This window comes from Odontesthes bonariensis, chromosome 1 (assembly GCF_027942865.1).
Source record: "Odontesthes bonariensis isolate fOdoBon6 chromosome 1, fOdoBon6.hap1, whole genome shotgun sequence".
Classification (NCBI taxonomy): Eukaryota; Metazoa; Chordata; class Actinopteri; order Atheriniformes; family Atherinopsidae; genus Odontesthes; species Odontesthes bonariensis.
The window spans coordinates 40,340,168-40,367,589 of record NC_134506.1 but is presented as its reverse complement, the minus strand read 5'-3'; the positions used below and the strand labels follow the sequence as shown (position 1 = coordinate 40,367,589).

The 27,422-nt window shown below is 39.1% G+C and overlaps 2 protein-coding genes across 2 annotated transcripts; both read left to right on the top strand.

Moving 5' to 3' along the window:
• The first annotated feature begins 439 nt into the window (after positions 1-439).
• Positions 440-6,061, top strand: LOC142385605 (photoreceptor-specific nuclear receptor-like). Its single transcript, XM_075472273.1, has 8 exons — positions 440-530; positions 950-1,100; positions 2,314-2,417; positions 2,528-2,827; positions 3,308-3,486; positions 4,394-4,634; positions 5,104-5,209; positions 5,929-6,061. The coding sequence occupies exons 1-8, from the start codon at positions 440-442 to the stop codon at positions 6,059-6,061; spliced, it is 1,305 nt and encodes a 434-aa protein (XP_075328388.1).
• A 5,639-nt stretch (positions 6,062-11,700) lies between these two features.
• Positions 11,701-26,692, top strand: LOC142385597 (receptor for retinol uptake stra6-like). The gene is made up of 17 exons (XM_075472259.1): positions 11,701-11,801; positions 12,067-12,133; positions 15,642-15,727; positions 15,808-15,947; positions 16,060-16,226; positions 18,678-18,785; positions 19,185-19,252; positions 20,592-20,671; positions 20,814-20,875; positions 20,959-21,121; positions 21,221-21,296; positions 22,370-22,503; positions 22,823-22,940; positions 23,031-23,132; positions 24,079-24,242; positions 25,001-25,138; positions 26,433-26,692. Exons 1-17 carry the CDS (start codon positions 11,701-11,703, stop codon positions 26,690-26,692), a joined length of 2,034 nt encoding a protein of 677 aa, XP_075328374.1.
• The last annotated feature ends 730 nt before the right edge of the window (positions 26,693-27,422 follow it).

The window sequence follows — 27,422 nt, the reverse complement described above, 5'->3', positions numbered from 1 at the left end:
TTCTGGCAATGTGACTGATTGATCCAGTAGATGAACAGTAAAGATTAAGAGGATGACAAATAAGCATGCTGCTTACACAGCGCTTGGGGCTAATCCTCCCCCTCCACCCCCCGGGCTCCCTTTTGAGGACCTGCTGCCGAGGAGAACCCACAGACAGTGACAGACCCCGGCGGCCGCAGAGAGGACACACAACCTGTTGACGTGCAACAAGTGTTGGATCCAGCTCATGGCAGGACCCCAGCCCATCTGCATCCCCACACCACAGGCTGCTGCACAGTAGAGGCTGCCATCTGTCCGCCCGGGACCCTAACCACCCAAAACCTTTTGATTCTGGACATTTTTTTTTTTCAACCCAACAGAAGAGGAAACACACATTTTGAAGTCTCTCCAATCGTCTATCGTTCAAGAAGGCATTTTCAGCAAAAACAAAACAAAAATGATGGACGATCCCCTGTCGAAGATCCCCATGATGCCATCTTCTTCCCCCACGGAATCATCTGGCAGCGGCGGGACTGAGGACAGTAGAGGAGGTAAGAGCGCCGCATGTCCACCAGCAGCAGCAGGTGTCCGTGAGGTCTAAAGATGGGACGCAACCTGGGCCTTTAGTCGAAAGAAAAGTCTTGTGTTTTACACAAATTCAATCGGAAAACTATACTATTATTAATGAAATACCATTCAACTGGAAGATCATGAATGCACACACAAAGCTCCAAGCTCACATGACAACAAGACTTAAATACAAATAGTTACTCTAAGCAGAAAAAGGCCCAATTTGTTCAGATCTATTCAAACCTAATTAGTTGTTTGGATTCATTTCAGCCATTCTGCATCATTTTAGACCTGAATGCCTGCTGCAGCATTGACTCACGTATTCTATCAGACTGCCTATGTGTACGAAACAATACGAGACTCACCGAGCTGCCTGTGTGTGACTGTGTTTGACTCGCAGCCAAGAGTCCAGGCCCAGGAAAGGCTCTGAGCCCGGCTCTGGTGTGCAAAGTGTGCGGAGACACCAGCAGCGGGAAACACTACGGCATCTACGCCTGCAACGGCTGCAGCGGCTTCTTCAAACGCAGCGTCAGGAGGAGGCTCATTTACAGGCAAGGGGAAGCTCACCTGTTCACACGAAACACTCGTCGTGTTATGTTCACATTAGGAAGTTTCTGAATATGATGCATGATGGGAAAAAGGGGAAAAAACTTCATAGATGCAGTATTTTACATGTCACACTGAAAAAAAGTGACTTTTTGGTTAATTAACTGTCATAATTTCTACCGATTCAGTAAGAACTCGAGCTTCTTAAGTAAAATTAAACATTTTATTAACGTAATACATGAATTATGGGGGAAGAGTAAGTTTTACTTAGGTTTCTTCATACAATTGAAATGTTTAATAGTTGTATGTACATAAACCTAGAAATACTACATAAACTTTACTTGAAAGTGTATCGTTAAAATCTAGTAAGTTACTTCATAACAGCAAATACTACAGATATATAAAATTTACTTAAAATTTTGAGTAAAATGATGTTCCTGACTATGAAAAACAAGTAGACTTTACTTAATTTGTTTAACTAAATATAACTTAAAACTTAGATATAATTAAGTAACATTTACTTAATATCTTCAAAACTGAGTAAATCTTATGAGTTATTTTTTATATATATATAACTTTAAGTGTCTGCCGACACTTGATTTAAGTAATATTTAATGCTGCAATATCAAGTAACACTCACTTGCCAGTATCAAGTCAATTTTCCTTACCATAAAACACAACAGTTTTGAAGATATTAAGTAACATTTACTTAATTACATCTAAGTTTTAAGTTATATTTATTTAAACAAATTAAGTAAAGTCTACTTGTTTTTCATAGGCAGGAACATCATTTTACTCAGAATTTTAAGTAAATTTTATATATCTGTAGTATTTGCTGTTATGAAGTAACTTAGTAGATTTTAACGATTCAGAGTAAAGTTAATGTAGTATTTCTAGTTTATGTACATACAACTATTAAACATTTAAATTGTATGAAGAAACCTAAGTAAAACTTACTCTTCCCCCATAATTCATGTATTACGTTAATAAAATGTTTAATTTTACTTAAGAAGCTCTAGTTCTTACTGAGTCTTAAAAATACAAGGTAGAAATGATGACAGTTACTCTAATAGAGTTTACTTCACCAAAAAGTCACTTTTTTCAGTGTGTTTTTTACGCCTTTGATACTTAAAGATATGATAAATAAATGAAACGTGCAGTTTTTCCTGTTGCTTTTGAGTGGAATTTCCCTTTAAGAGTTTGACTTTGGGTCAGCAGGTGCCAGGCTGGTACAGGCATGTGTCCAGTGGACAAAGCTCATCGGAACCAGTGCCAGGCGTGTCGGCTGAAGAAGTGCCTGCAGGCGGGCATGAATAAGGACGGTGAGTTTTCACACACAGCATCAGACGGTTCGAACATCCAATCTGCCATCAGATTAGGACGCGACGGCGTATGAGCTTAAAGTCAGAACCTGTTGTTTTCCCCTCTGCAGCGGTGCAGAATGAGCGGCAGCCCCGCAGCACAGCTCAGGTCCGTCTGGACTCCATCGATGTGGACCCCGAGAAGGAGCACTTGGCCACCACAAGGGAGCCCACCTCCTCGTCCTCCTCCTCTTCCTCCTCTTCTTCCTCCTCCTCCGGCGGCTCTGTCATCACGTGGCCCCACATTTCCTCCTCCATGTCCATCACCTCCTCTGTGGCCCCCCAGCGCTGCGTCAGTCCCCAGAACAACCACCGTTTCATGGCCAGCCTCATGACGGCCGAGACCTGTGCCAAGCTGGAGCCTGAGGACGGTGAGCAGCCTGGAAAACTCAATATTTATTCTTTTAAACTGGGAAATGGTTGCATTCTTGAAGGTTTTTTTTCTCCTTTTGGTGGAACAGAATGGGGTAAAAACCTCACTAAAACCTGGTACTGCAAAATGTTAGGCCTAACTTTAGAGTGGCACTTTTATTTCAAGTGTTATTGAACACTTGTTTGTTAACTTGAGATGTTTGAGGTTCATCCTCTCAGCACTAACTACCTTTTTTTTTTTTTTTTTAAACGTCTATATTTCATCATCTTTGCAAAGATGTTTTATGTCTTTATTTGCTGATTCTATTCGTGCTAATACAGTGGCTTTCCAAGGAGTCAGAATGAATTATACATCAAATTTAGGAATAATTCTTAGTAATAACATCTTCCGGATTTTCCGTTCTGGTGGCTGAATGTGACACAAAGTGGGTTCGTTGTAGCGAGAGCTTTTGATTCTGACCTCGTCTTTTCTGGGCCAGTTGATGAAAATATCGATGTGACCAGCAACGAGCCGGAGAGAGCGTCCTCCGAGTACCACATGGCTCTGTATCCGTCCAGCTCGGAGAACGTGTACGAGACCTCGGCGAGGCTGCTGTTCATGTCGGTGAAATGGGCAAAAAACCTGCCGGTGTTTTCCAACCTGCCCTTCAGAGACCAGGTGAGACAGTTTTATTACCATTATTACCGTTATTATTAACCTGAACTGTTACAGAAAAGAAGGAAAGGGTGCAAGTTTAAAAAATGTGAGAAGCAGCATCTTCTTCCAGCTTATTTACTCTGTTTTAGATTCATTTTACTTATTTTACTTATTGTGGGTCAGATCTCACACATTCAGCTGTGATGTGCAACTATTTCCTCCTTCTCAATTATAATACAACTCTTTTTGTTTTAATCTGTTTTAATATGTTTTTCAACTCATGATAAATTATTTTTAAAGATTCCATTCCAACCAAATAACTCTTTTTATTTTATTATATTATTATTATTTTATTATATGCTTTTATAATATTTCCATATTACAGTTTTACAATATGAAGTCTTATTAAATTAAGATTAAGATTAAATGTGAATGCATTTCTTTATTTATAGATTTTAAATTATTTAGTAATTCTGTTCATTGTTAGCTGTTATTTACTGATAAATTATGTTAAAACGCTTTGATTTTTTACAACTTACTTATCAGTTTTTCCCTTAATTTATTTATATCACTGTTCAAATTCCTCAAATATCATAACAGTTATTATCATTTTTCTGGCAAGTGAGCTTGTGACGTCTTTATTTAAGCATCGAGGCTCCAAACCAAAGGACGTTTCTCAGCTCTATTAGAGTTTAAACAAAATCAAAACTTAATCACATTCAAAACTTAATCACATTTTAACTACTGATTTGATCTGATTTGATCTATTGTCCTTATTTCTTTCTTTTTTGTTTAAAATTTAAATCATGCTTTTAAGTTCTACTGTTTTAATGTCTCTGTAAAGCACTTTGAATCACCTTGTAGTTGAATTGTGGTGTACAGATAAAGCTGCCTTGCCTTTAACCCTCGGATCTGTTCCCTTCACCAGGTGATCCTTCTGGAGGAGGCGTGGAGCGAGCTCTTCCTGCTCTGCGCCATCCAGTGGTCTCTGCCGCTGGACAGCTGCCCACTGCTCTCTCTGCCCGACCTGTGTCCCGGCATGCAGGGTAAAACCAGCTACACCAGCCTGGACCTGCGCCTCCTGCAGGAGGTCTTCAGCCGCTTCAAGGCCCTCGCCGTCGATCCCACCGAGTTTGCCTGCCTCAAGGCCATCGTGCTCTTCAAGCCAGGTGTGGAACTGGTCGCTCAGTCACATGACAACCACCTGACTGGCCTTTAAATTTGTAATTAGAACACAATGCTCACTCCATAAAGAAAAAAAACTAAGCTATAATCGTGTGTTCCTAGTTCATAAAGTTACGCAGTGTATTAGACATCATCCTTGCACAAATGTGCTTCTATTGTCAAACCAGGTGAGAGATAAATTGGACACAAACTTGATAATTATACATAGAAAACTTGTACATCATGTACGCTAAATTATTTAGATTTTTCTGTCCTTTGTTAAGAAACATTTGTCAACTTTTTCTCATGAAAATGACTGAAAAGATGCAAAGAAAGGAAACTTTATAGCTTATGAGTTGAAATAGTACATTAAGCAGCTTTATTTATAATGTGCTTATGTGGATGGCTTTCAGATGATGTTTTTTTCCGAGCTGTATTTGTGTGACTCACGTCGTGGTCCTCTCTCCCGCACAGAGACTCGAGGCCTGAAGGATCCAGAACAGGTCGAAAACCTGCAGGATCAGTCTCAAGTCATGCTGGGACAACACATCCGATCGCACTACCCCAGTCAACCAGCCAGGTAAACTTCCCAAATGAATGCAAAGGGATGGGGAAATATCTTTAATCAGCCAACACTTTTTAAAAGTTAATAGTCTATTAAAATAAGTAATCTTTCAAATAAAAAACTCATATTTTTGTGTGCTGTTAAAAAATTTTGTTTTTCTAACTTATTTGAAGTTTTCTGTGTACTTTCATGTAAAATAATTTTCCATATTTCATCAAATAGGACATTTTTAAAAACCCTATTCTCTTACTGTAAAAGACTAAAGACTATATGGTTTGCAATAGAGACTTAAAAGAAAGTCCTAAATTGTAAAATTGAGATTTGTTTCCCTTTATGGTCACCAGGGGGCGACAAACACAAGCCGAACCATTTTAAGTTTCTTTTAGGTTTTACTTTTGTAACTTTTGCCAGTTTATGACTCAGGGCAAATGATTAACAACTGTTTTTTTTTTTTTTTTTTTTTTTTTTTACACTGCAACAATATAATTGCCCTTTATGGGATTGATAAAGTGCAATTCAGTTAAATTAAGAGTAACATATTTCTTATTTCTTACATCTTTTTCCATCCCCTTTGAGGTCATCGCTGTTGTAATTTATTTCCATTAAATGCATAAAACATTTGACTTAGTTACAAATTGTTTTTATAATTAATGTATAAATCTAAATGACTGATAAAGAATTTTTAAGGAGCTTGATTGCTTTTGATCTCATTCTCGGATTGGTTCTTCTTTCAGGTTCGGAAAGCTGCTTCTTCTTCTTCCCTCCCTGCGGTTCGTGAACTCAGAGCGGATAGAGCTGCTGTTCTTCCACAGGACCATCGGAAACACTCCGATGGAGAAACTGTTGTGCGACATGTTCAAAAACTGAATCGACCACAGAGGAACTCGGGCGGTCATCGGTGATCTTCTAGCTTGGATCGGATGATCTTTGTCTTACTGAATACATATCAGAGATTCTGCATGTTGTGATTTTTTTGTAAAGCCACTTTATTATTATTTGTTTGTTGCTGCAACATCGGGTCATTTCTGGATAATGAAAATGCGGTTCGGTCTGTATCATATTTAGACGTTGATTTATGTCTCGGCTGATCATCTCTAGTGTGTCCTGTTTGCTTATCATCTTTTTATGTGACATTTACAAAGCAGACCTTTGTCTCTGATAGATGGATTGTGTACAATTTCTGTCACGAATGTGTACTCCTGGTGTCATGCCTTTATAAAGTAAAAAAACTGCTGCACAAAAACCTTCATGAAATCTATCAAACAGCGTCTCTTTCTGTCTGGATCACATTAAAAAAAAAACATCAAATCACACACACACATTAAACAGGATCCCAATTAGAAATAAATACAGGAGTTTCCTCATTTTTTTGACAGTGGGGGGGGAGTAGATATATGATTGATGGTTATGCTGATGTGTTCCAATTGCTGCTTGGTGCAGACAAACTGCATCGAGTCAAGATCTTGTTAAAGGCCTTTTCTGGACACACTGGAGTCTCGTATTTGGATAATAAACTCGGCCCATAGAAGTTCTGTTTACAGCCTGTCAACTGATCATTGAATAATGTGGAGGATGGACATTTAAATAAGCTTTGGTACCTAAACTTTACTAAAACTTTAAAAAAAAAAGACCAACTTTTATCCAGTGGGACTGTTTGGTTAGAGATTAAAATGACATAATCATTTAAACACACACCCTGACCTCAATTCACATGCAGGAACTCAGAATTGATGCCCTGCCTCATCAGGACCGGGCAAATAAACGATAAAAGTTCCAGATGAGGTTATAAAAACAAGACACACACAATCCAAAGTATGCAACATTATTACAGAGCTTTAGTTTATCCTAATTATATGTTTAATTAACCAAAATTTACCTTCAATTTGCCAAGAAGCAAACCTTCGTATGTTATCTCCATTTGAGGAGAAAGTATCCGGAGGGACTTTTAAGGCTCACGCCTCATCACATCTTCATGCCGACTCCTGTACAGAAAGCTTATTGGCAAAAAATTGAGTGCTCTCCTGCTTGAACTGAGATATGAAATTTGGCATAAGTGACTGAAGTGTATGCTGGTGTACTTCAACTAAATGTCAGCTCGATAGGAGACGTCACTCAGTATTACTTTTACCCACTGAAGCAAAGACCCTGAAACCATCAGATAAACCCAGAGGAGCAGAACTGGACATGTGCTGAATTCTTGGAGATATCAAGACGGTTTTTTTTAAGCCTCATAAGCTTAAAGCCACAGCTAAAAAGAAAGGAAATCCACAGCTTTTTGACCTACTTGCACTGAGCTCAAGTTTTTAGTTTGTCTATTTGCACTTTGAATTGCCTTGTGTACAAATTGTGCTCTACAAATAAACTTGCCTTGCCTATTTCGAACATATAATCTAATATATTATATGAAAGAAGAGAAAAGAAAACAGGAAACTTCCTACAGATGATGCAAACGTGGTATCTATGCATAGAGAAACAGTTTTACTATAATTTAGACAGTAATAATCCTATAAACATTACCAGGATTAGACAAATAACCACATATTTTCTGACTTGACCACCTCTTGGGATTATTTTCTTAATATATTGGTTTTAAACTGTTCTGTGAATTTATTAAGTGTTAAACATGAAGTCGTTCCACACACAGACTCCCTTAACTGCAAATACTGTGACATTTTCCATTAGTTCTTACAGAGCATGTCATTTCCTCTCAGTTCATGACGTTTCTGTCTTATTTAGAACAAATTTACATAATTTGGGTTGTTTTGAGGTCAGAATAGTCCTTACATTTCAGTTTTTTTTATTATATTCTTCTCTTAAAGCGGTTTTGTTTATGATAATTATTGCTCTTTATTTGCAGTATTTACACTGTTTGTTCTGTAAGTATTTTTTCAAACGTCCACACAGTATCTCATATATTGAAGTATAAACAAGCAATTTTTTGGTCAATAACATCTTTAAATTTATATAGAATTGCAGCTATTTTGTCAATCTAATTTCAGACACTTTTTCTAATTCGTTATTAAGATATTAAGATTAAGATCAGATTTACTGTCATATAGATACAGGAAATTAACTCATCTGCATGTAACCCATCCAGGTTGGCACCTGTTGAACCCACGCATGCTCAGGGTCAAACACCACAGTGGAAAAAATGCCCCTCCAAAAATAAGTAAAAAAACAACAAATACGAGGCGTTTTTGCTTGAAATAAGCAAAAAAATCTGCCAATGGAACTAGTGAAAATCGGCTTGTCAAGATTTCTTGAAATAAGATGTGATATTTAGGACTTTTGAGTTAAAAGTGATCTTGAAATTAGCTAAAAAAAACCTCTTCAAATGAAAAAAAAAGCTTGTTTCATGTGACATATGACTCAAAACAAGATGTTTTCAAGACTTTTTCACTTAACAAGATATTCAAGATGTATTGTATTAAAACAAGTCCCTATATCTGGCTGAAATAGTACTTGTTAGGCAATTGTGTCTTATATGAAGTGTAGTTAGATACTTAATGAGACAAATATACTTGGTAAGATTTAGATTTTTTCCAGTGTGTTATTTCTCATACGTTTCTAAGCTAAAATTCAGGAGTTTAAAAAGCCAATAACTGCACCCAGCACGTTATTGGCCCGTCTGTTTTGAATAGCAGCAGTTGCGTGTTGTGGGTCACATGCCAGGCCGCTGGAGGCTCATACACTGGGAAAATGCTGGGATCAGATCAGCTGGTGCGCCGCAGCCTCTGTCATATGAGCGAGCTCACTGATCCAGATTAAGAAAACCGTGAACGCCCAAAGGAAATTCAGCTGATTTTGCAAACAAAACAAAAGTCTAAACAAAACCACACAAATGTGCCGCGATCGCTCTAATTGGATATCTGAGTCCTCGTTTGAATTCATAACCTAAATCTCTGCAGCAGCAACACTCTCCACAGTTCTGTCTCAGGTTCGCTTTATGAAAAGCGATCCTCGACTCAGACCTCACCTCACGTGTCGACATTCTCGATTTGACCTTTCCGACGCGTTTCGCACAAAGGTTGCTTTTGTTTAAATAAGAGATTTTCTTATTATAAGATTAGTCTCTTAAGCAACAGGCAGCTGGGAGGGCAACACGTTGCGGCACGAATGACATTACTTAATCTCACCGAGAAATCCCAGGATGTGGGGCCTGAGCAGACCACCTGTATCACAATACAATATAAAAGGTATTACAACTAAAACCTCAGGCTGTAAAGTCCCACGCTCGTTTGAAAAACTAAGCTAAACATACATTTGAGAGACATTAAAAGATTTACTCAAGTAAATGGACTGTATTTGTATTGGGTGTTTCTCAAAGCACTTCTAACACTACCTGTCACATTCACACACATTCACACACATCAGTGGATGCATCAGTAGGTAACGCGGGGTTCGGTGTCTTGGCCAAGGACGCTTCGACATGTGGCCCGAGGAATCAAACCACCGACCTTCCAATTGGTGGGCGACTGCTCTTCCTCCTGAGCCACAGCTGCCCAAATGTATCTACTGTCAGAGAAATATACTTTAGATAAAGAAAACAAGTAAATACACTTGTGAACAGGGCTGGGAATTGTTAAGAATTTAGCAATTCCGGTTCCATTATCGATGTCGCTTATCGATTTGGTTCCTTATCGATTCTCATCCAGTTATGTATAGTACAAATATAAAGCAGAACCTATAAACGGGATCGTTAGGCAGGCGGATTTATGATTCCATAGGATTGAGCCAATGGGAGCCGGTTCTCGATTCCCATCCCTACTTGTGAAGATACCTTTAAAGTAATGCCTGACGATAGTCCTGATTTGAAACTAAACTTCCAGGATATAACTCCTAAGTTAAGATATGTGCAGACAGGGGAGACAGTAAGAGGTTTATGCTGGATGAACTGTGGAGAACAGCTGGCAGACCATTTTCACATATTCTGGAGCTGCCCAGCTATTCATGAGGATAATCCAAAATATTTTTGGTGATCAAATTCACGGCTCTTTTTCCACAATATATCTCGGCAATATTGCACCCCATTTACCTAAGCGAGACAAATATCTTTTAAAAATATTATTAGCATCCAGCAAGAAAGCTGTAACCCGGAAATGGCTGCAGGCTTTCACCCCCAACAGAGACGGACCGGATAGATGGTGTGAGAAACATTAAAAACATGGAAAGGATGACCTTTTCACTAAGTTTACGGAGCGATAAGTATTTGCAATACTGGGAAAAATGGTTTGTGTTTGTGGCCATAAGAGATGCTCACTGAGCCATTATTGTATAAACTGACTTGTATCTCCATCAGTATAATGTCTGTATGAATGTGTAGGTGACCAACTGTTTGATCTATGTTTTTCTGTATGTTGTTTCTTTCTATAAAAATAAAGTACAAAAAAATTTGATAAATAAATTACCAGGATAGTTCCAGCAGTTCCAGAGAGCACTCAGATGAGACGTCTGTGAACTCCCATGTTCTGCATACAGTCAGATACTTGAGATGTTTTTTCCTCAAGGATCTCCGTTTTTTGGATGCATCATTTACTATTTCCTCAGCTCTGAACTGTCCCCGCTCCTGAGTATGTCCCTTAGTATGACACCACCATCACCGTGCTTTACTGTGGAGATGAAAGCAGCAGGCGATCAGATGTGTCTGGTGTCTTCACACATTCTTCTTTGAATTCCACCCGTCACAGCCTTCTGATTTCCCACCGTTCTTTCAGAAACATGTTAGTGTTGCATGTGCTTAATTATCTTTGATTGATATTAAGTCCATTTGTAAAGGGTCTTTTTAGGCTAGAGGGACTAGCATTAGCCTTATTTTGCTGTGGTTTTTGTTTGCATTGTAAGCATTTAGATTTGAAGTGGTTACCTACACCAAACAAAACCTGCATGTTTCTAAACTCTGGGCTCAGTCTCCACTTCATTTTGCCTCAGTAGGTCAAAGTCCTGTCATTTCAATTTGAGAAATTCTAACTGGGAGTGTTTTTTTTACGGAGTCGATAATGCTTAAACTTCAGTATTTGTACTCTATAACAAGGAATCATAAGGTATAAGTTCAAATCCTTCATATTTACTTTTGTCCAGACACAATGATATGTGTCTACTTTTAATATTACATTGGTTTTAACATCTGTCTAACTTTTTTACTTGAAAAGGCATTTTTTATGTCAATATGATGACTTCTATATGATGCTGTTCTAATAAAGGACATTTGAATTATATCTTAAATAAGTGGCAATGTTTAGGCTGAAATGTCTTCATTTCTTCTGCCACTTTTCTAATTTCCTGAACCTTTCTTGCCCGCTCCCTCCCCTCTGAGCAGCTGTTAATCTGCTGTGTTGAGCTCTCGGTCGGACTGGAATGTGTCCGAGTGTTTGGGCCAAACTGTCCAGACACATTGCAGCACCGGCAGATCGCTGAGTGAGGTTTGCTGACCGAAGGAGGCCCAGAAGGAGTCCTCTGGATCTGCATTTTTTCTTTCTTCACTTGTTCAACTTGACCAAACAGCTGCAATGAACCACAGCAAGGTTGTTGAACCAGAGCCTTTTGAATATTCCTACTATGACTATGCGGACTGGTACTCCAACCCAGAGCCAACCAAACCACCCAAAGAGTGAGTATGAACAGCTGGAGTCGAGGTGTTGTATTCTGGCATCTGAAACAGAATGACTGTGATTTACTTTTGTGCTTCATTTGCACATTTTTAATGTAATTTGAGAGAAAAGGGCATATCTAATGCATGCACATAAACTAAATCTGATTTAGCTCTAATATAATATTCTGTATTTGTTTAATTTGGACATTCTTCACTTCTATAGTGATGTTTACATTTCTTTGTATTTTTACAGTATTTTAATGTAATTTCCCTTTCGTCTCAGAGTGATTTTACCATGCGACCCAACAGCAGACGACAAGCTCTTCAATATATGCATACTATCCATATCTGTAAGTATACTCGTGTTCAAAAGAAATGTGATTGTTAAGGGTAAAGGCATATTGCTGTTAGGTGTAAATAATAAGCGAAGGATGTGACTGCATCAGTCAGTAAATTAACTGCCTTAAAATCTAATATTTTTGACTGAAGGAACAAACCGACATATATTTTTCTAAACCATGACAACGAAACTACATCAACTTCAACTCAAATCTGTGACTAGATAGATAGATAGATAGATAGATAGATAGATAGATAGATAGATAGATAGATAGATAGATAGATAGATAGATAGATAGATAGATAGATAGATAGATAGATGGATAGATGGATACTTTATTAATCCCGAGGGAAATTTCTACTCATGGGTGTATTTTAGGCCTAATCCTAAAATTCAGCTTGGTTTTTGGGGGTGCAGAGATAAAAAATTGACATAATCTTCCTGATCAGGTGGTTGAATCTGAAAAATCCTCCACGTGTCACTTCATAGAACTTGAAAATGAAGGAGACACAGTTTGGTTTTTTGCTTGTTTTTTGCCTCTTATGCCCAAACTGGATCCATTTATCTGCTGAGGCAAGAGTTAAAGGTGGAATTATGTGTTCATTACCATTGAAATGCATCTTAGTCTTAATTAATTTTGTAAAATAGGTTAAATAAGTTCTGGTTAAAGGCATAACCTTTGAAACTTTGCGCTGAACCTACATCACTTTCTTAATAATTTGACAAATGGGGCATTGCTATATACAGTATAGGTACTACGATGTCACACATTGGCTTAGAGAACATACACAACTATATTCCAGCTATTGACCTTAAATCAAATACCAGGAGACGATATTCCGATTATAGTGTTTATTCCATTCATATTACCTTTTACATGTTACTTATTTTATTCAACAGTTCTAATTGAATGATGCATAAATTATGTGTCATGATGAGGCAGAAGGTGGAGGACCCAAATGCAAGATGTACAGACGAGCAGGCGAGACTGATGGTAGACTAACGATGGTTTAATAACTTAACAAAAGCCCAGGCAGAATGAGCAGGTAACCAATAAAAAGAGGAAACAAAGAAAAAACTGACTGAACAAGTGGAAGATATCAATGAACTGGCAAGGACCAAAGGAAAACCAGGAGGATATTTACTGAGAGAGTTAATAAGTACCGTCAGGCAGGTGGTGATGATTAGAAAACTGATAGGTGTCCTGAGGGGTATTCCACGAAGCTGGCTTAGTGGAAAGCCTGGCTTTCTTTAGCTACTTTCGTGGAATACCCCTCAGGAGTAAGGACTGAGGAAATGAAACAAGAATACATGAAACTAAACTCAAACTTGAACTAAATCAACCAACACAGAAAACTTGAAGTCTGACATGTTCATACGGCCCACAAACGGCATGGGCTGATGGCACTTGGGCGGTCCGCTCATGTTTGCCAAAAGTGGGCCACAATCAAGCCATCACAATGCCAGACGTCAACCAAAAACAGACCAAATAAACCAGCACTCAACCGAATGTGGGCCACTGTACACTTTAATTCTGGCTAGAACTGGTTTACACTCTATGACCTTGGCTGTGTTCGAAACCGCATACCTCTCCTACTACTCCTACTACTCATACTAACTTTAACTTTTTTTAAGTTCCCGGATGCATACTAGATTCGCCGAAATGTTGGGTATGCATCATGAGATTACTACTCATACTCAAACTACCCAAGATACACCGATTGTCATTTCCTGTCAGAACGGCAGTTTCAAGCTAGCTACAATGAGGGTAGGTTCACTTCCTGTTTTCAAAACAAAAGCACCAATTGTATCGTAATGGCTTTCCCTATGATAAAAGGCAACGGGTATTTTATTTTGTGAAAATAACCGGAAGTGCATTGCTCACTGCGGCTAGCTTTAGTAGCGCCGAATTTGTGGGAACAAAATTGTAAATAGCCGGTATTTTGTCAGGTTTTCAACACGTTGGGGATCTAAACGACTACTTTCTCACCTGAAAATGTTTCAAATGTTGCTAAAGTTTACAGAGTTTAGAGCTTAAGCGAAATCAGCTTCAGGCCGGCTGATTTCGGCTCGGGCAGGAGCGAAATGCATTGTGGGTAAACGTTCTGCATACTGTCTGATCGATGAATATGCAGTATGGAAGTATGTAGTATGCGGTTTCGAACACAGCCTTTGTCTAACCTGCACACTTAGGGAGTCACAACCATGATAAAATGGTGTGTCAAATATGAAAACATGGAATAATGGTCTGAATTTGTGGCTACATGCAATTATGGTAACCCCAGATACTGTTTGAATGGTGGCATGCAGTGGTCCAGTCTTGTTTGGGACTCATCTTGGGGTCTAAGATGAGGAAACCTACTGAAGAAATGACCAAACACGAGAAACAGCTGGTGTGATTTTTAATTTTTTAAAAATTTTTTATGACTTAAAACGTAAAATGGCAAAACAAAGCATTCAGTTGTAAGAAAATACCATCGTGCTCCAAAAATGACGGCTGTGACCCCGTTTCTTTGTACACTTTGACAATGTGAAGTAATCTGCAACAGCTGGGTCACGGCTGCTCATCAGATATAATAAGACTCTGTAGTCTGGAAAATGTTTTCCTTCAAAACAAGCTTCTGTAAATGAGATGCTCCTGACTGATAGGCCTTTTCCAGTTAAATATACAATGCTACACTTAGTGGACTCGCAGCTCTTAATGATCCACTCTGAGCAGTATGAACCGATAGATGAAAAAAAGATTCGATCAAATAAAGCACTCAAAGGGGGTTTTGTGAGATGAGGATGCGCAGAGCTGCTCAGTTGGAGTCCTGCCAGCAAATTAAACAAAAGCGCAATAAAGCAAGTTAAGCACTATATTCAATTTGAGATTTAAGTTAATTTTATTTGTTTAAAAACTTAAATTATACCTTCAGATTTCAGTGCAAAACAAAGCAGAATCTATTTATTAGTTTTAAAATGAAAAGCTGTTGCACAAAAATTAAGAAATTTATAAAGTTTTGTCAAGATTCTTCAGGCAAAATGACCTCAGCGCTGTTTGAAAAAAGCTCAGTGAGAGCTCAGGGTTTTCTGAATTACTCCTGAATTAATTATCTCTGCCCACTAAAACCTTTATTTCTGAGCCTTTAAAGAGATTTTTCTTTAGGTGACTTACAGATGGCAAGTTTGACGTGATTTTTATGATGCTTCAGGTTCCAGAGCTACAACACCACTCCGGTTCATGTATTTTGCATTGAGTCTCAGTGCTTTAACTCCCTTTTCTCATTTTAGGCCTGAGATTTTTTTAACCACACAACTCAGTCTGTCATCGTGTTAAAGCAGCAGCTGGGATCTCTGCCCATTCGACATTTTTTGGAAGGAAACTAGAGTTGATTTTACCACCAAATCCACTTTATTCCAGTATTTGTTGTACATATAAATCCTGTTCTGTGCTAACATATTGAAAAAAAGGTGTGGAAATGCTTCGTGGTTTCAGATGAGACATAAATCCTGATGAGAGTCTTTCTTTCTTGCAGCTGGTGGTCATGTTAATCCTGGCGGTCCTCACCAGGAAAAACAAACTCTGCCAGGGATTCACAAGAGGATCCTCCAGCATCTTCAGGTGAATTTGGGAAGTCTATAGCGATAGACCGGCTTGTTTCTTAAAGATAACCTAATTGCTTCGGTTTGACCCCCCTTTAGCCCAGCTAACTTCCTGGACCAGACTCAGAAAAAGGGCCTGGTCATGGCAGTTTTTGGACTTGTGTTTAGCAAGCTGACGATACTGGTGATCGCCCCAGACCCACTGCCCTTCTCTAAAGATACCCCAGAGAACATTAAAGGTATTAAAGGAACATTAAAGTGATGAAGAATTGAATTTTTCTGGATTTTTAGTGTCTGTTTTTTTTCAGTGCCAAGAGATTTAAACACACCTTTAATCTCTTTTGTCTCCAGAGTACATGAAGATAATTGCCATTTTCTACTATCCGGTTCTGTATTATCCTCTGCTGCTCTGTGGCACTCTGCAGCACAAAGCAGGTTACGTGTTCGGGACACTCCTCTCCTGCAGTCACTTCGGGGTCCTGGTGTGGCAGAAGTTTGACTGTCCAAAGACTCCAGAGGTGAAGCGACAGCACACTGATATTCACTCCATGTTGGAATCGTCTATGATGTGAACAGATGTGAAACAGTGAGATTGTGGCTAAAATTATTTTTGTCAGCCTGCCTAATTTGGATTTGATTAATTTGATTAAGCATTATTCAGAGTAAGTCGTGACATCTTGTGATTTGGTTTTAGTATTTTCAGGCAGTCTAATCTCCAGGAGAAGTCGTTGCCATTTCAGTTTTCAAGATATCAAAAATAGGTGTAATGTGCACATTTTGGGCCCTTTTATCTGTAGATGTCTTAAATTAGATAAATCCCTAACTTCAGGTATTGTTCAAATATTGACTCTTGGTGACTGGATTGTTCAGAGGTTTTATCTTATTTTTTAACCACTTGAGGCAGCAGAGAAAGCATGAACAACAACCCTGTCGCTGTGTAAATATATATCAATATCTAAATATTTATGCGGTATCGACATCCTGATGAAAAAGTCTAATCTGAAAAGTCTAGTATGACTATGTCTAGGGATGGGAAATGTTGAGAATTTAGCAATTCCGGTTACATTTTTGATGTCGCTTATCGATTCGGTTCCTTTATCGGTTCTCTTATCAATGCTCATCCAGTTATATATTTATACAGTTGCAGTAACGCTTTAATTTCAAGTATGCACCAACATTTTATCTATTTTCGCCTCATTTTACTTTTCCCTGCCTCGATGGAAAGGGGAGCTACAGCCTTTGAGCCTGCCTCACTCTTGCGGTCCTCGTCAATTAAATGTTAATATCAGATGGAAATTATTCATATAGCGTGTCGCTAACATTATTACAATCAACAGGACCTTGAAGTTCCGAAAAGAAAGCGTAAGCGTGACTGTCACGCTAAATGCGTGAGACTTGAGAGCCCTACGATACCTGGAACTGTTGAGACGGAAGACGCTGTGCCACAAGCTCCATCACTTAGCAGATTGTCAAAGGCTGTGTTCGAAACCGCCTACTACATACTACATACTTCCATTCTGCGTACTCATTGATCAGACAGTATGCAGAGCGTTTACCCACAATGCGTTTTGCTCCTGCCGAAATCAGCCGGCCTGAAGCTGATTTCACTTAAGCTCTAAACTCTGTAAACTTTAGCAGACATTTGACACATTTTCAGGCGAGAAAGTAGTCGTTTAGATCCCCAACGTGTTGAAAATCTGACAAAATACCGGCTATTTACAATTTTGTTCCCACAAATTCGGTGCTACTAAAGCTAGCCGCAGTGAGCAACGTACCTCCGGTTTTCACAAAATAAAATACCCGTTGCCTTTTATCACAGGGAAAGCCATTACGATACAATTGGTGCTTTTGTTTTGAACACAGGAAGTGAACCTACCCTCGTAGCTAGCTTGAAACTGCTGTTTTGACAAGAAATGACGATCGGCGACGTCACGTTACGTTGCATCTTGGGTAGTTTGAGTATGACAAGAAACCTCATGATGCATACCCAACATTTCGGAGAATCTAGTATGCATCCGGGAACTTAAAAAAAGTTAAAGATTGTAGGAGTAGTAGGAGAAGTATGCGGTTTCGAACACAGCCAAAGACTTTACATTTGTGCAGAGTAACTGCATGCTGTGCGGTCAAATGTTTCAGCATGTTAGAGGTATTTCCCCCTTTGATGTGATCACGGCTCTGCACGTGTTGCAGCTGGCCCTAGTATTGTCCTTTTTGGTGAAATATAACCAAACTTTGGACCGCTTCTACCTCGACGCCATGTTGGAAACATTCTGAGCCAAAAAAAGAAGCATGCACATGACGTCATCGCACAAATGCGTCAGACGTTAGCAGAACCTATAAACGGGATCGTGAGGCAGGCGGATTAACGATTCCACGGAATCTAACTACTGGGAGCCGGTTCTCGATTCCCATCCCTAACTATGTCCCCTTTAATTCGAGGTTTAAATTTGGTCTTGCAGTCTTCCGTTTTAAATTAGCTGTAACTGTATTTTACAGCTGGTTTTTGCAACAAGGAAATTCTTTGTCTTTTACCACATAAAGATAAGAAGTGATAGAATGATAACAAGTATTTGTACCTCTTTGGTGCCGAAAACTGTGCCCGTTCTGAAGAAGGAAACTTCTGATTTGATGGACCAGAGGTTGATTTTATTCTCATCATTAAATAATCTTAAATAATCTTAAATAATTTTTCGATACTATTTCAACACGTTTGTCTTTTCTCAACGTGTCCTTGACACTCTCTCATACAAATTAAAAGTTAATCTTTAGCAGAAAATAGTGAACGCGGTTGAGGATAGATTATCAGGAGGAACCGGAGCGTCACGTCTTTGTTTGTTGATTAATTTCTTTTGACGTTACTTAGGAATATAGTTCTTGGCAACAAAGCAGAAAAAAACCAAAGCAGTTGAGGATGTATTTTGGTTGAACTAATCCTTTAAAACTTCTATCTTTTTTTCCATCTTCCACAGCTCTATAAGTACTACACTCTGCTTGCCAGTCTGCCTCAGCTGGCCTGCCTCGCATACCTCTGTGTTCAGTTTCCTGTGCTGTTTGTCAAAGGACCAAAGGCTGATGAGGTGAGCTTTTACACAAAGTTCAACGTGTTTTTCTGCTATGTGTGCAGCTAACACCGTTTCTGCTAATCTTGGGCTCTTTGTGGTGCGGCTGCAGTAAAGAACTTGAATTTCAAGTATGTAAAACATAACCACGATTATAGTAAGCAGCTTGTGCAGAGCAGAGTGGGTTTAACTCGGCTCCAAGGAGCAGATTATGGTGAGAGTGGTTTTTTGAGCCAATGGCAAGACTCTTTTTCCTTCAATTTCATTGATTAAAAAGCAGTTTTCTTTTCATGTCATGATGTTTGCAAGTATCAAGACCCCAGATATAAACGTGCGTTTGCAACTATACAAAGAAATCAAACATCTTGTCACATTTTCTGACTGTTTGACGACACCTGACGATGCTCTTGCTCGCAGGACCTCGACAGCAGCTACTACACCAACTATGTGAAATCTCTTCTTAAAAAGAAGTCCCCGTCCTCCAGGTGAGTGGAGATAAAACAGACAATAAAGCTGTCGTGAGCCTGTCGATATCTATGGTTCCTAATGATGTTTCAGTCACTCCTTTATCTTAGAATGCCAAACCTGTCCTGGTTAGTAGCATTTCCACATCACATACATGACTTTTTCTTTTAATTACTCAGGTGCAAAGACTTGGTAAGCATTTGATTCCACACTGAATTGCAATGAACTTGAAGTCAGCACAGAAGCAAAAACACATCTTTGTTTTCTTTTCCTACATAAATAATATTTAATCAGGTTAGTTTTAGTCCAACTCCGGCTCCTCCCACCGCCCAAAAGCATGCATGTTAGGCGACCTGTCCAGGGTGTACCCCGCCTCTCATTGTTTAATAACATTTTGAAGATATTTAATCACTGTAACTTTATCTTATAACCAAAAATCGGATATTAGGGGTTGTGTGACTCAAAGCTGGTGATAACTGAAAGGGTTTTAAAGTGCAGAGAAGGTTGTGAAGTGAACATGAAGGTCGGTATGATTTTGTTGGTTCATTCTCAGATGATTGGACTCCAGCTCAGAAAATTTGGTCTAATGACCTCAATAACTGCTAAATTAATTACAATAAAATTAGAGCTGGGCGAGTTAACTCGTTATTATCGCGTTAACTCAACAATTATTTAACGTTGACAAATATTTTATCGCGCATTAGCGCAGGTTTTATTATTGTAAAAGTCTGTTGCTCACAGTCTTTTATTTTGTAAAAGTCTGTTGTTGTCTGCTACGGATCCGAAAAAAAGAATGTAATCGGCGGATCCAACAAACATGGAGAAGGGTACGGAACTTTTACTCGGCCATTTTCATTTTAAAGTTCTTCCAGACGGCGGAGTCGACAGAACCAAAGTCATCTGTAAACACTGCCAAGTTGAATTGTCTTCTCAGCGTAGTAGTTCCAGTCTAAAATATCACTTAAAGGCAAAACACACAACTGATAGCAGCAAGTCATTCAAGGAAACAGACAGTGGAGCGAGGCTTCTACATAAAAACTACAGAAAGATGCTGATGTTAAAAGTGTGTTTGCACAACAAATGTTATGGCACTTTCATTCATATGGCAGCACATTTCAAATAAAACTAAATCCTAAAAGCTATACACTACTTTTGAATTCATTTTTGGATTCTGCGTACAAATGCGATTTATCGTGATTAATCAGGGAAATCATGTGATTAAATTAGATTAAAAATTTTAATCGTTGCCCAGCCCTAAATAAAACGTAACTTTCCTGTTATTTTGTTCACATTAGAAGAAGAGCATTGATATTGTGTGTGACAACATGATCCTCTCTCCGTTTGTTTATGGTACATTAGCTCTTCCACTACAGACAAGCCATCCCTGATAAAGAGAATACTGGAGCTGCCTAAGGGCTACATTTATTTACCTGAAAAGGGTGAGTGTCCTCAAACTGAAATCAATCTTTCACGTTTAACGACACAGTGACATTTGCTTATTGTTTAAAGCTTTCAGGTGTTGCAGGGATGTTTAAACCTGGCTTTGGTTGTGGATAATTGTTATCTTGTGTTGTTTTTCAGTGTTTCGTTTCCCACTCAAACTGGCAGTAACATCTTTCATTACCGGTGTGGCCATATATCATGTAAGTTAGTCAAAATGCATTTATAGCCGTTTGCCTTTGTGGGATGTGAACATTTCCCGTCTGCTCTTTATTTCGGCCTTCAGACGGCGCTGTTGTTAGTCGTCCTGGTGGTTCCCATTCTACACATTGTCCGTGCTGGTATTGATGAAAACATTGCCTTCCTGCTGTTGGGGTTTGGGATTGTCCTCTCAGAAGACAGGATGGAGGTCGTCGAAATTGTGACTTTCTACACCTGGTTGCTGGAAGGTGTGTGGGTTACTCATTTTTTGCATTTGAACAAAATCTGAGAATGCAACCTGAAGAATAAGATATTAATGAGTTTTTTCTTTTCCCTCGTGTTGTTAGTGTGCTACCTCTGTGCGATGACCCTGTCTTGTGTGGTCAGTCTCGTGATGCTCATGAGGTCCATGGTTCTTCACAGGTAGGTGCAGACACGAGTTGATGCTGACAGAAAAGTGTACCTTATCAACTATTTGCTTCAATTGAAATTTTTGTTTCAAATATAACCTAAATATTGCTTCTCCTTTCTCAATAACTTCTAATAAACTTCTGATCTAATAAACTCTTGTGCATAAAAAAAGGCATGAAAAAAGGGATGAATCAGGGTTGTGTCTACATAAAACAGACAATTTGACAAACATAAAAACGTATTTTTTGCATGAACATAGTGATTCTCAAAGCTTTTAGCATTCAAAATAAAAAAAATAAATCCAGCAAAGACCTGACACAGGAGCTAAGAGATGCATCTGGACCTTCAGCTGATCCATCTGCTGTCGGCCCAAGCCTCATCAGAAATGGGTCCGTGGAAGGGTGGCTGTCAGGAAGCCGTTCTTAAGGAAGGGAAACAGGGAGAAAAGGCTGAGCTGGGCCAAAGGACACAAGAAGTGGGCTGAAAATCAGTGGCAGCAGGTCTGATGGAGGGATGAATCCTCCCCAGAGCCCGGAGCTCAACATTACTGAAGCAGTGTGGGATCATGTTGGCAGAGAACGGAACAAAAGGCAGCCCACATCCAAAGAAGAGCTTTGGGATGTCTTTCAAGAAGCCTGGAGAACTATTCCTGAAGACTCCTTAAAGAAAGGACAGAAAGCTCGTCTCAGAGGGTTCAGGCTGTGCTGGAGAATAAAGGAGCTCAGAGCAGATACTGACTTTCAACCTCTGTTGTTGCCTTTTATTCTGTATTTCCATTTATGTTTGCACAATTCAGTAAAACACTGCAACAATTCCACGTTTTCCTGGCAACATATAAAGAAACAAGGGATGGTCAAAGACTTCAAATTTCCAGATTTGATGTATCAATCTGTAATTCTGATACGGACCTGGTGGCCAATAAAATACTTCTGTGTTCGACCAAGTCTTGGTCAGCAGAGTTCTTCCTGTATCATCTGTGCATCGGCTGTTTGAAGGCGACCATCCCTTATACAGTACACCACACATCTTTGACATATAGGATGTCCAGATTGAAACTGATCTATCTCTGATTTAATTTCTTTCAGATCAAACCTGCGGGGACTGTATAAGGGAGATGTTTACAGCATTTATAACAGCCAGAAGACCATCCGTCCATCTAAACCTGGTGTGGTCTGTTGGATGGGTCTAACGGGATACCAGGCTGCAATCGTCTGCCTGGGTAATGCTCAATAAACTGCAAAATCATCTTAAAACCATGAAAACTAGCGTTAAAAACCTGGTTTCAGGATGTTTTTCTGTGTTATATAACTTTCCTCTGCACCACAAAGCTCCTCTGGTGTCCAAAATCTGTGATAAAGAATGACTGAGTCAAGCTGTTTGAAAAGATTTACAACTTCAGGGGGCCTTGAAATATTAAAGAAGTCAGAAAGTTTAATCAAGTATAGAAGAGTCAAATCCTCAAATTGTCACATTTACGGATTTTAGAGAAATGATGGCATAAACTCAAAGATTAAGACGTCTCTTTGCTGTCTTGGCAGGAATGGCGATCCAGACCATCGTGTATTTCATCTGCTTCTTGTTCCTCGTGTTTTTGATCATCATTCCCGTTTTTCATGGCCGTAACATCATTATGTTCCAGGTTGCAGGAAAGGCCTGGTGAGCAGCAGGCTTTGTGCATGTCCTTTTAAAATCTATTAATTTATTACCAAATTAAATACATATTATTTCATTCTTGCCACGTCTCAGGCCTGTCTGGGTCACCCTCACACTGGTTACAGTTCTTCAACATGTGACCGCCCAGTTTTTTTTCATCAAAAAGGAAGCTGGTACGAGAGATTTGAAGAACAGGTATGTTGGTTTGTTCCCGGCTTATTTGCTGGAATAAACTGTAGAATTGTGCATTGATTAGGCATTTAAAGATTTGTTGAATAATCCCTCTTAAATGGATACTTTTCTCCATTGGTTACCAACGAGAATAAGATGCAATACTCAAGATAAAACGTGACGCTGCAGTTACTTATTTTTAGGTTGATTACTATGAATTTTGACAGCACATTATTTCTATTATGTAGAATTTTTAGGCCAATAAATAATAGAATATAATAGAAAACTGAATCTGTTATGGAATAGACAGAGTATATTAATTGAAATGTGGTGTTATAGCTTCTTGTGTGCAAATAAAAGAGCTTTACATAAAAAAACAGTGAAAGAAAAATTAAAGAAAGAAGTTTTAAAGCTTTGTTTGGAGCTGTTTTCTAATTATTTATTTATTATTCATTTGATTAGGACCATGCACATTAATCAACATATCAGCAAAAGCATCAATGTAAATATGCCGGAGTTAGCATAGTTGGTAAATTTCATCCGTTGTCCTAGAGATGCTCGTAAAGATGCTCTGTTGTAACATGTAAGTGATTCCATTTCAGGGATCTTCAGGATTTAAAAGGAGCATATCTAACCAGTACAGATAATTAGACATTTTTCCTTTAAAAGATTTAAAAGCTGAAAGTTTTTGGAATGTGTTTTGTTAATAAGAGTTGCTGCAACAGCTTGCATCATTGGAAATTAGCATAAAGTGGCCAGTGTGCTAAGTGCTAAATTATTATGAAATCTACTTGAATGACAGCATATGAGCAGTACAGGGTTCCTTTGTTTCATGTTCTATAATTTGATAATAATTCAAGTTGCATTGTGTTGTTACATCCACATACTAATATGTTTAATGCAAACATTTTCACCCGTTTTCAGTGTCTAACATCAACTGAATGTAATTCGGTTTTCTGAAATATTTCAGAGAGAGTCTATTCCTCCTGACATACCTGCTGTTTGTGGTCAACATCGTGGTGGGACTGATTGTCGCAATATGGAGAATGGTGATAACAGCTTTGTACAACATCATCCATCTTGGTCGTATTGACATCAGTCTCCTCCATCGCACTGCAGAGTTTTATGACCCAGGTGACCAAGTCATTTAACGGTCCTGCTGCATTTCTACTAGTTTTAATTTAATGATAACAAAATCTAATCATAAATATTACCGATCAGATAAGGATTGGAAGTATGGCTGTAGCGATACACTAATCTCACGATACGATTCGATTCGATTTGATTCGATTCGATACGATACGATACGATGCGATACGGTTTGATACGATTCGGTTCGATTCGATGCGATTCAGTTCAATACGATTCAATTCGCTATGATTTGGTTCGATAAGATTTGGTTCGATACGATGCGATTCGATTCGATTCAATCATTTTACATCATTTTATGGGGGGAAAAAGGGGACAGTGTGATTTGACATGAATCGTCGCTGATTGGACTGGTGGTCCAACCTTTGAACCGGAAGGACAACACCGCCAGACAAACAGAAACAAACCAACATGTCACAAACGTGAGAGCTGTGCACTTTATAACATTTTTATGAACTAATTTATCACTGTTTTGTATAATGTGACCCTCTGGCATTGTGTTTTATTACCTTAATATTCTGTGTTTTCACTAATTGTAACGTCTGACTTTTCAATAAAGTTTGCTTTAAAAAAAATTAAAATCGATACTCGCGGCTGAAAAATCGATACTTTATCGGGAAACAAAATTTCGATATATATCGCAGTATCGATAAAATTGCTCAGCCCTAATTGGAGGCTACGTCAGCTTGAACTGATTGGTCTCAGCCTGACTTTAGTCCTTTGTGTCCTTTCACCTCATCCAGCCTACAGTTACTACACAAACTTCCTGAAGGTGGAGGTCAGCCAGTCGCACCCCGTGTTGAAGGCTTTCTGTGGGCTGCTGCTGGACATAATGGTCGAGGGTGGCAGAGCTGGACAGAGAATACGAGACGCAGAGGAAGGTAGAGACCCTGAATTAAAAACCCAAACATTCTCATACACATCCAAAACAGCTGTGCCTCTATATAATCTGTACAGATGTGATATTTATAAGTGAAGAATTATATGATGTGGTGGTTAGCAATGTCGCCTCAACCCTGAATTGTATTAGGTGGGTATAGAAAAATGGACGGATGGCTTTTGGTTATCTTCAAGATACCCTGTTTCTACAGGAGCCCAAATAGTTAATCATAACGTCAGCTATTTAGAGAGGATTTTACATTTTTTATCGATGTGTGTTTAGCAGCCCAGTGTAGATTCTCCTACAGGCAAGAGGAAATTCAATGACAGTGGACAGTCTGACCTCAAATGCTGAAGAGCTCTTATCAGATGTATCAACAGATTGTACAAGAAGTCAAGGTTTTCTTTTTACAATCTTCTTTAGTCTTATACAATCTGAATGCCAGTCGGAGTCTTTGTTGCCCTAATTTTGCTGACAAATTCCTCTTTAAGTACGACCAGACATCCAGACTTAAAGTTCCTTTCTACAAGGACATTTTTCTGGCAAAAGTACGAGGTACATGTAAATATCAACAAACCCAATTTGGGGACGAGATGTTTTTGTCCGTCATCCACAAATAATTTGGTAGGTTTCAAAGATCCCTTTTGAAACCAACAGCCTTTTGTTGACGGTTATTTTCACTTATGATTTTTTTAAGTTCTCAAGACGACTGTCGGAAGCCATTTTAAATCTTTTGCCGCTCAGGAGGAATAACTAAGAAGACACAGACTGCGTTGGTGTCTTAAACATTTTGACCTCTGAGAAGATTTGACCTATCTGTATAAAGATTACAAGGGGATTTGTAATGAATGATATAGCTCCCTGTTTTGAGCAACCTACAAACCAACTCTACACTCAGAATAGTAACTTGAAACTCCGGCTTCCTCTGACTGTCCAAAAACATGCATGTTAGCTTAATTGGTGTCCCCAAATAAAATGAACTGGCGACTTATCCAGGGTGTACCCCAGCTCTCGCCCAGCTGGAACCCTAAATTGGCTTAAACAGGTATAGAAAATGGATGGATAGATGAACATCATAACTACAAAACTATTATTCTCTGTCCCTTTTAATCAGGTGAAAACATCTTCCTCTATTTCTGCATGAGAAAGCTGCCATTTTTTAAATTCCTACAGTGTCTTTTAAATTAAATCATATGCATCTACAGTTGCACACAGTGTTATATATTCCTGGACCCTCGGGCCGTTGGTTTGCCATCTTATACTGCCTTCAGCCTGCTTCTCCTGCATGCTTTCAGGGATTCAGGAGAACAGGCCCAGCAAGGCAACCAGCAGCCGGAGGATCTGCGCTCGCTGGCAGTTGTTGTACACACTGGTAAACAACCCCTCCCTGCTGGGCTCCAGGAAGCACTTCCAGTCGCTGCAGAAGTCGGAGAGCGTCCTGAACGGCACCCCCAACCGCAGCTCCAAGAAGGGCAGCAGGAAGGAGGCTGGAAAGCCGGCTGCAGAGCCAGTCCAGTCCTCCGAGACCCCGTCAAGCCAAGATAAAACTGAGTGAGATCCTTTATCTACACGCCGAAGCTGGCAGTATGCTCCAAACAAAATGTATCGCACTGAGCAGAACGGCGTGTATCTTCTGTCAAACGCTGCTTTGTTTTAGAAACTCTTTTTTTAGCTGATAACTTCATCTAACTCAAACTACTTTTTCTGTTCAAATAGGAAACGATTGAGTATAGAAGTATAATTAGGGCTTCTGCAGTTAAAACATCTGGTTAAGTTTAGGCAAGATTGTAAAACTGGGTTTTCTGATCACTGTCAAATGTTGAGCTGGTATTTTGGTCCAGTGTGATCTTGTTATGAGTAAACCGTCACTCTCAGAGATATGATGTTCATTTCTAACATTGCCCTCGCAGAGTCAGTAGCTGAGTTTTAAGCCTGAACTGGGGACTCAACCTGAATTATTTACTTTCATATCAGTGCACAAAGTCTCACAGACTCCATCGGCACACTAATCAAATACACTGCAACATATTGGTGTACACATGACAGATGTTGTTCCTAAAGCATGTGTTCTCCTTTACAATCTATATGGGTAAGCCCTCCACGCCTCGATCAATCAACATCCAGAAGAAAAAGAAACAATCAACTGCACTTACGAAAATCTTTCTACAGATATGAGATATCTATACGGTCCTTACCATGTCATAAAATGAGATACAGTAAATCCAGCCTCAGATTAGCAATAACACATGACTGCCATGCTGCCATGTTCTTTTTAGAGAGAAGAG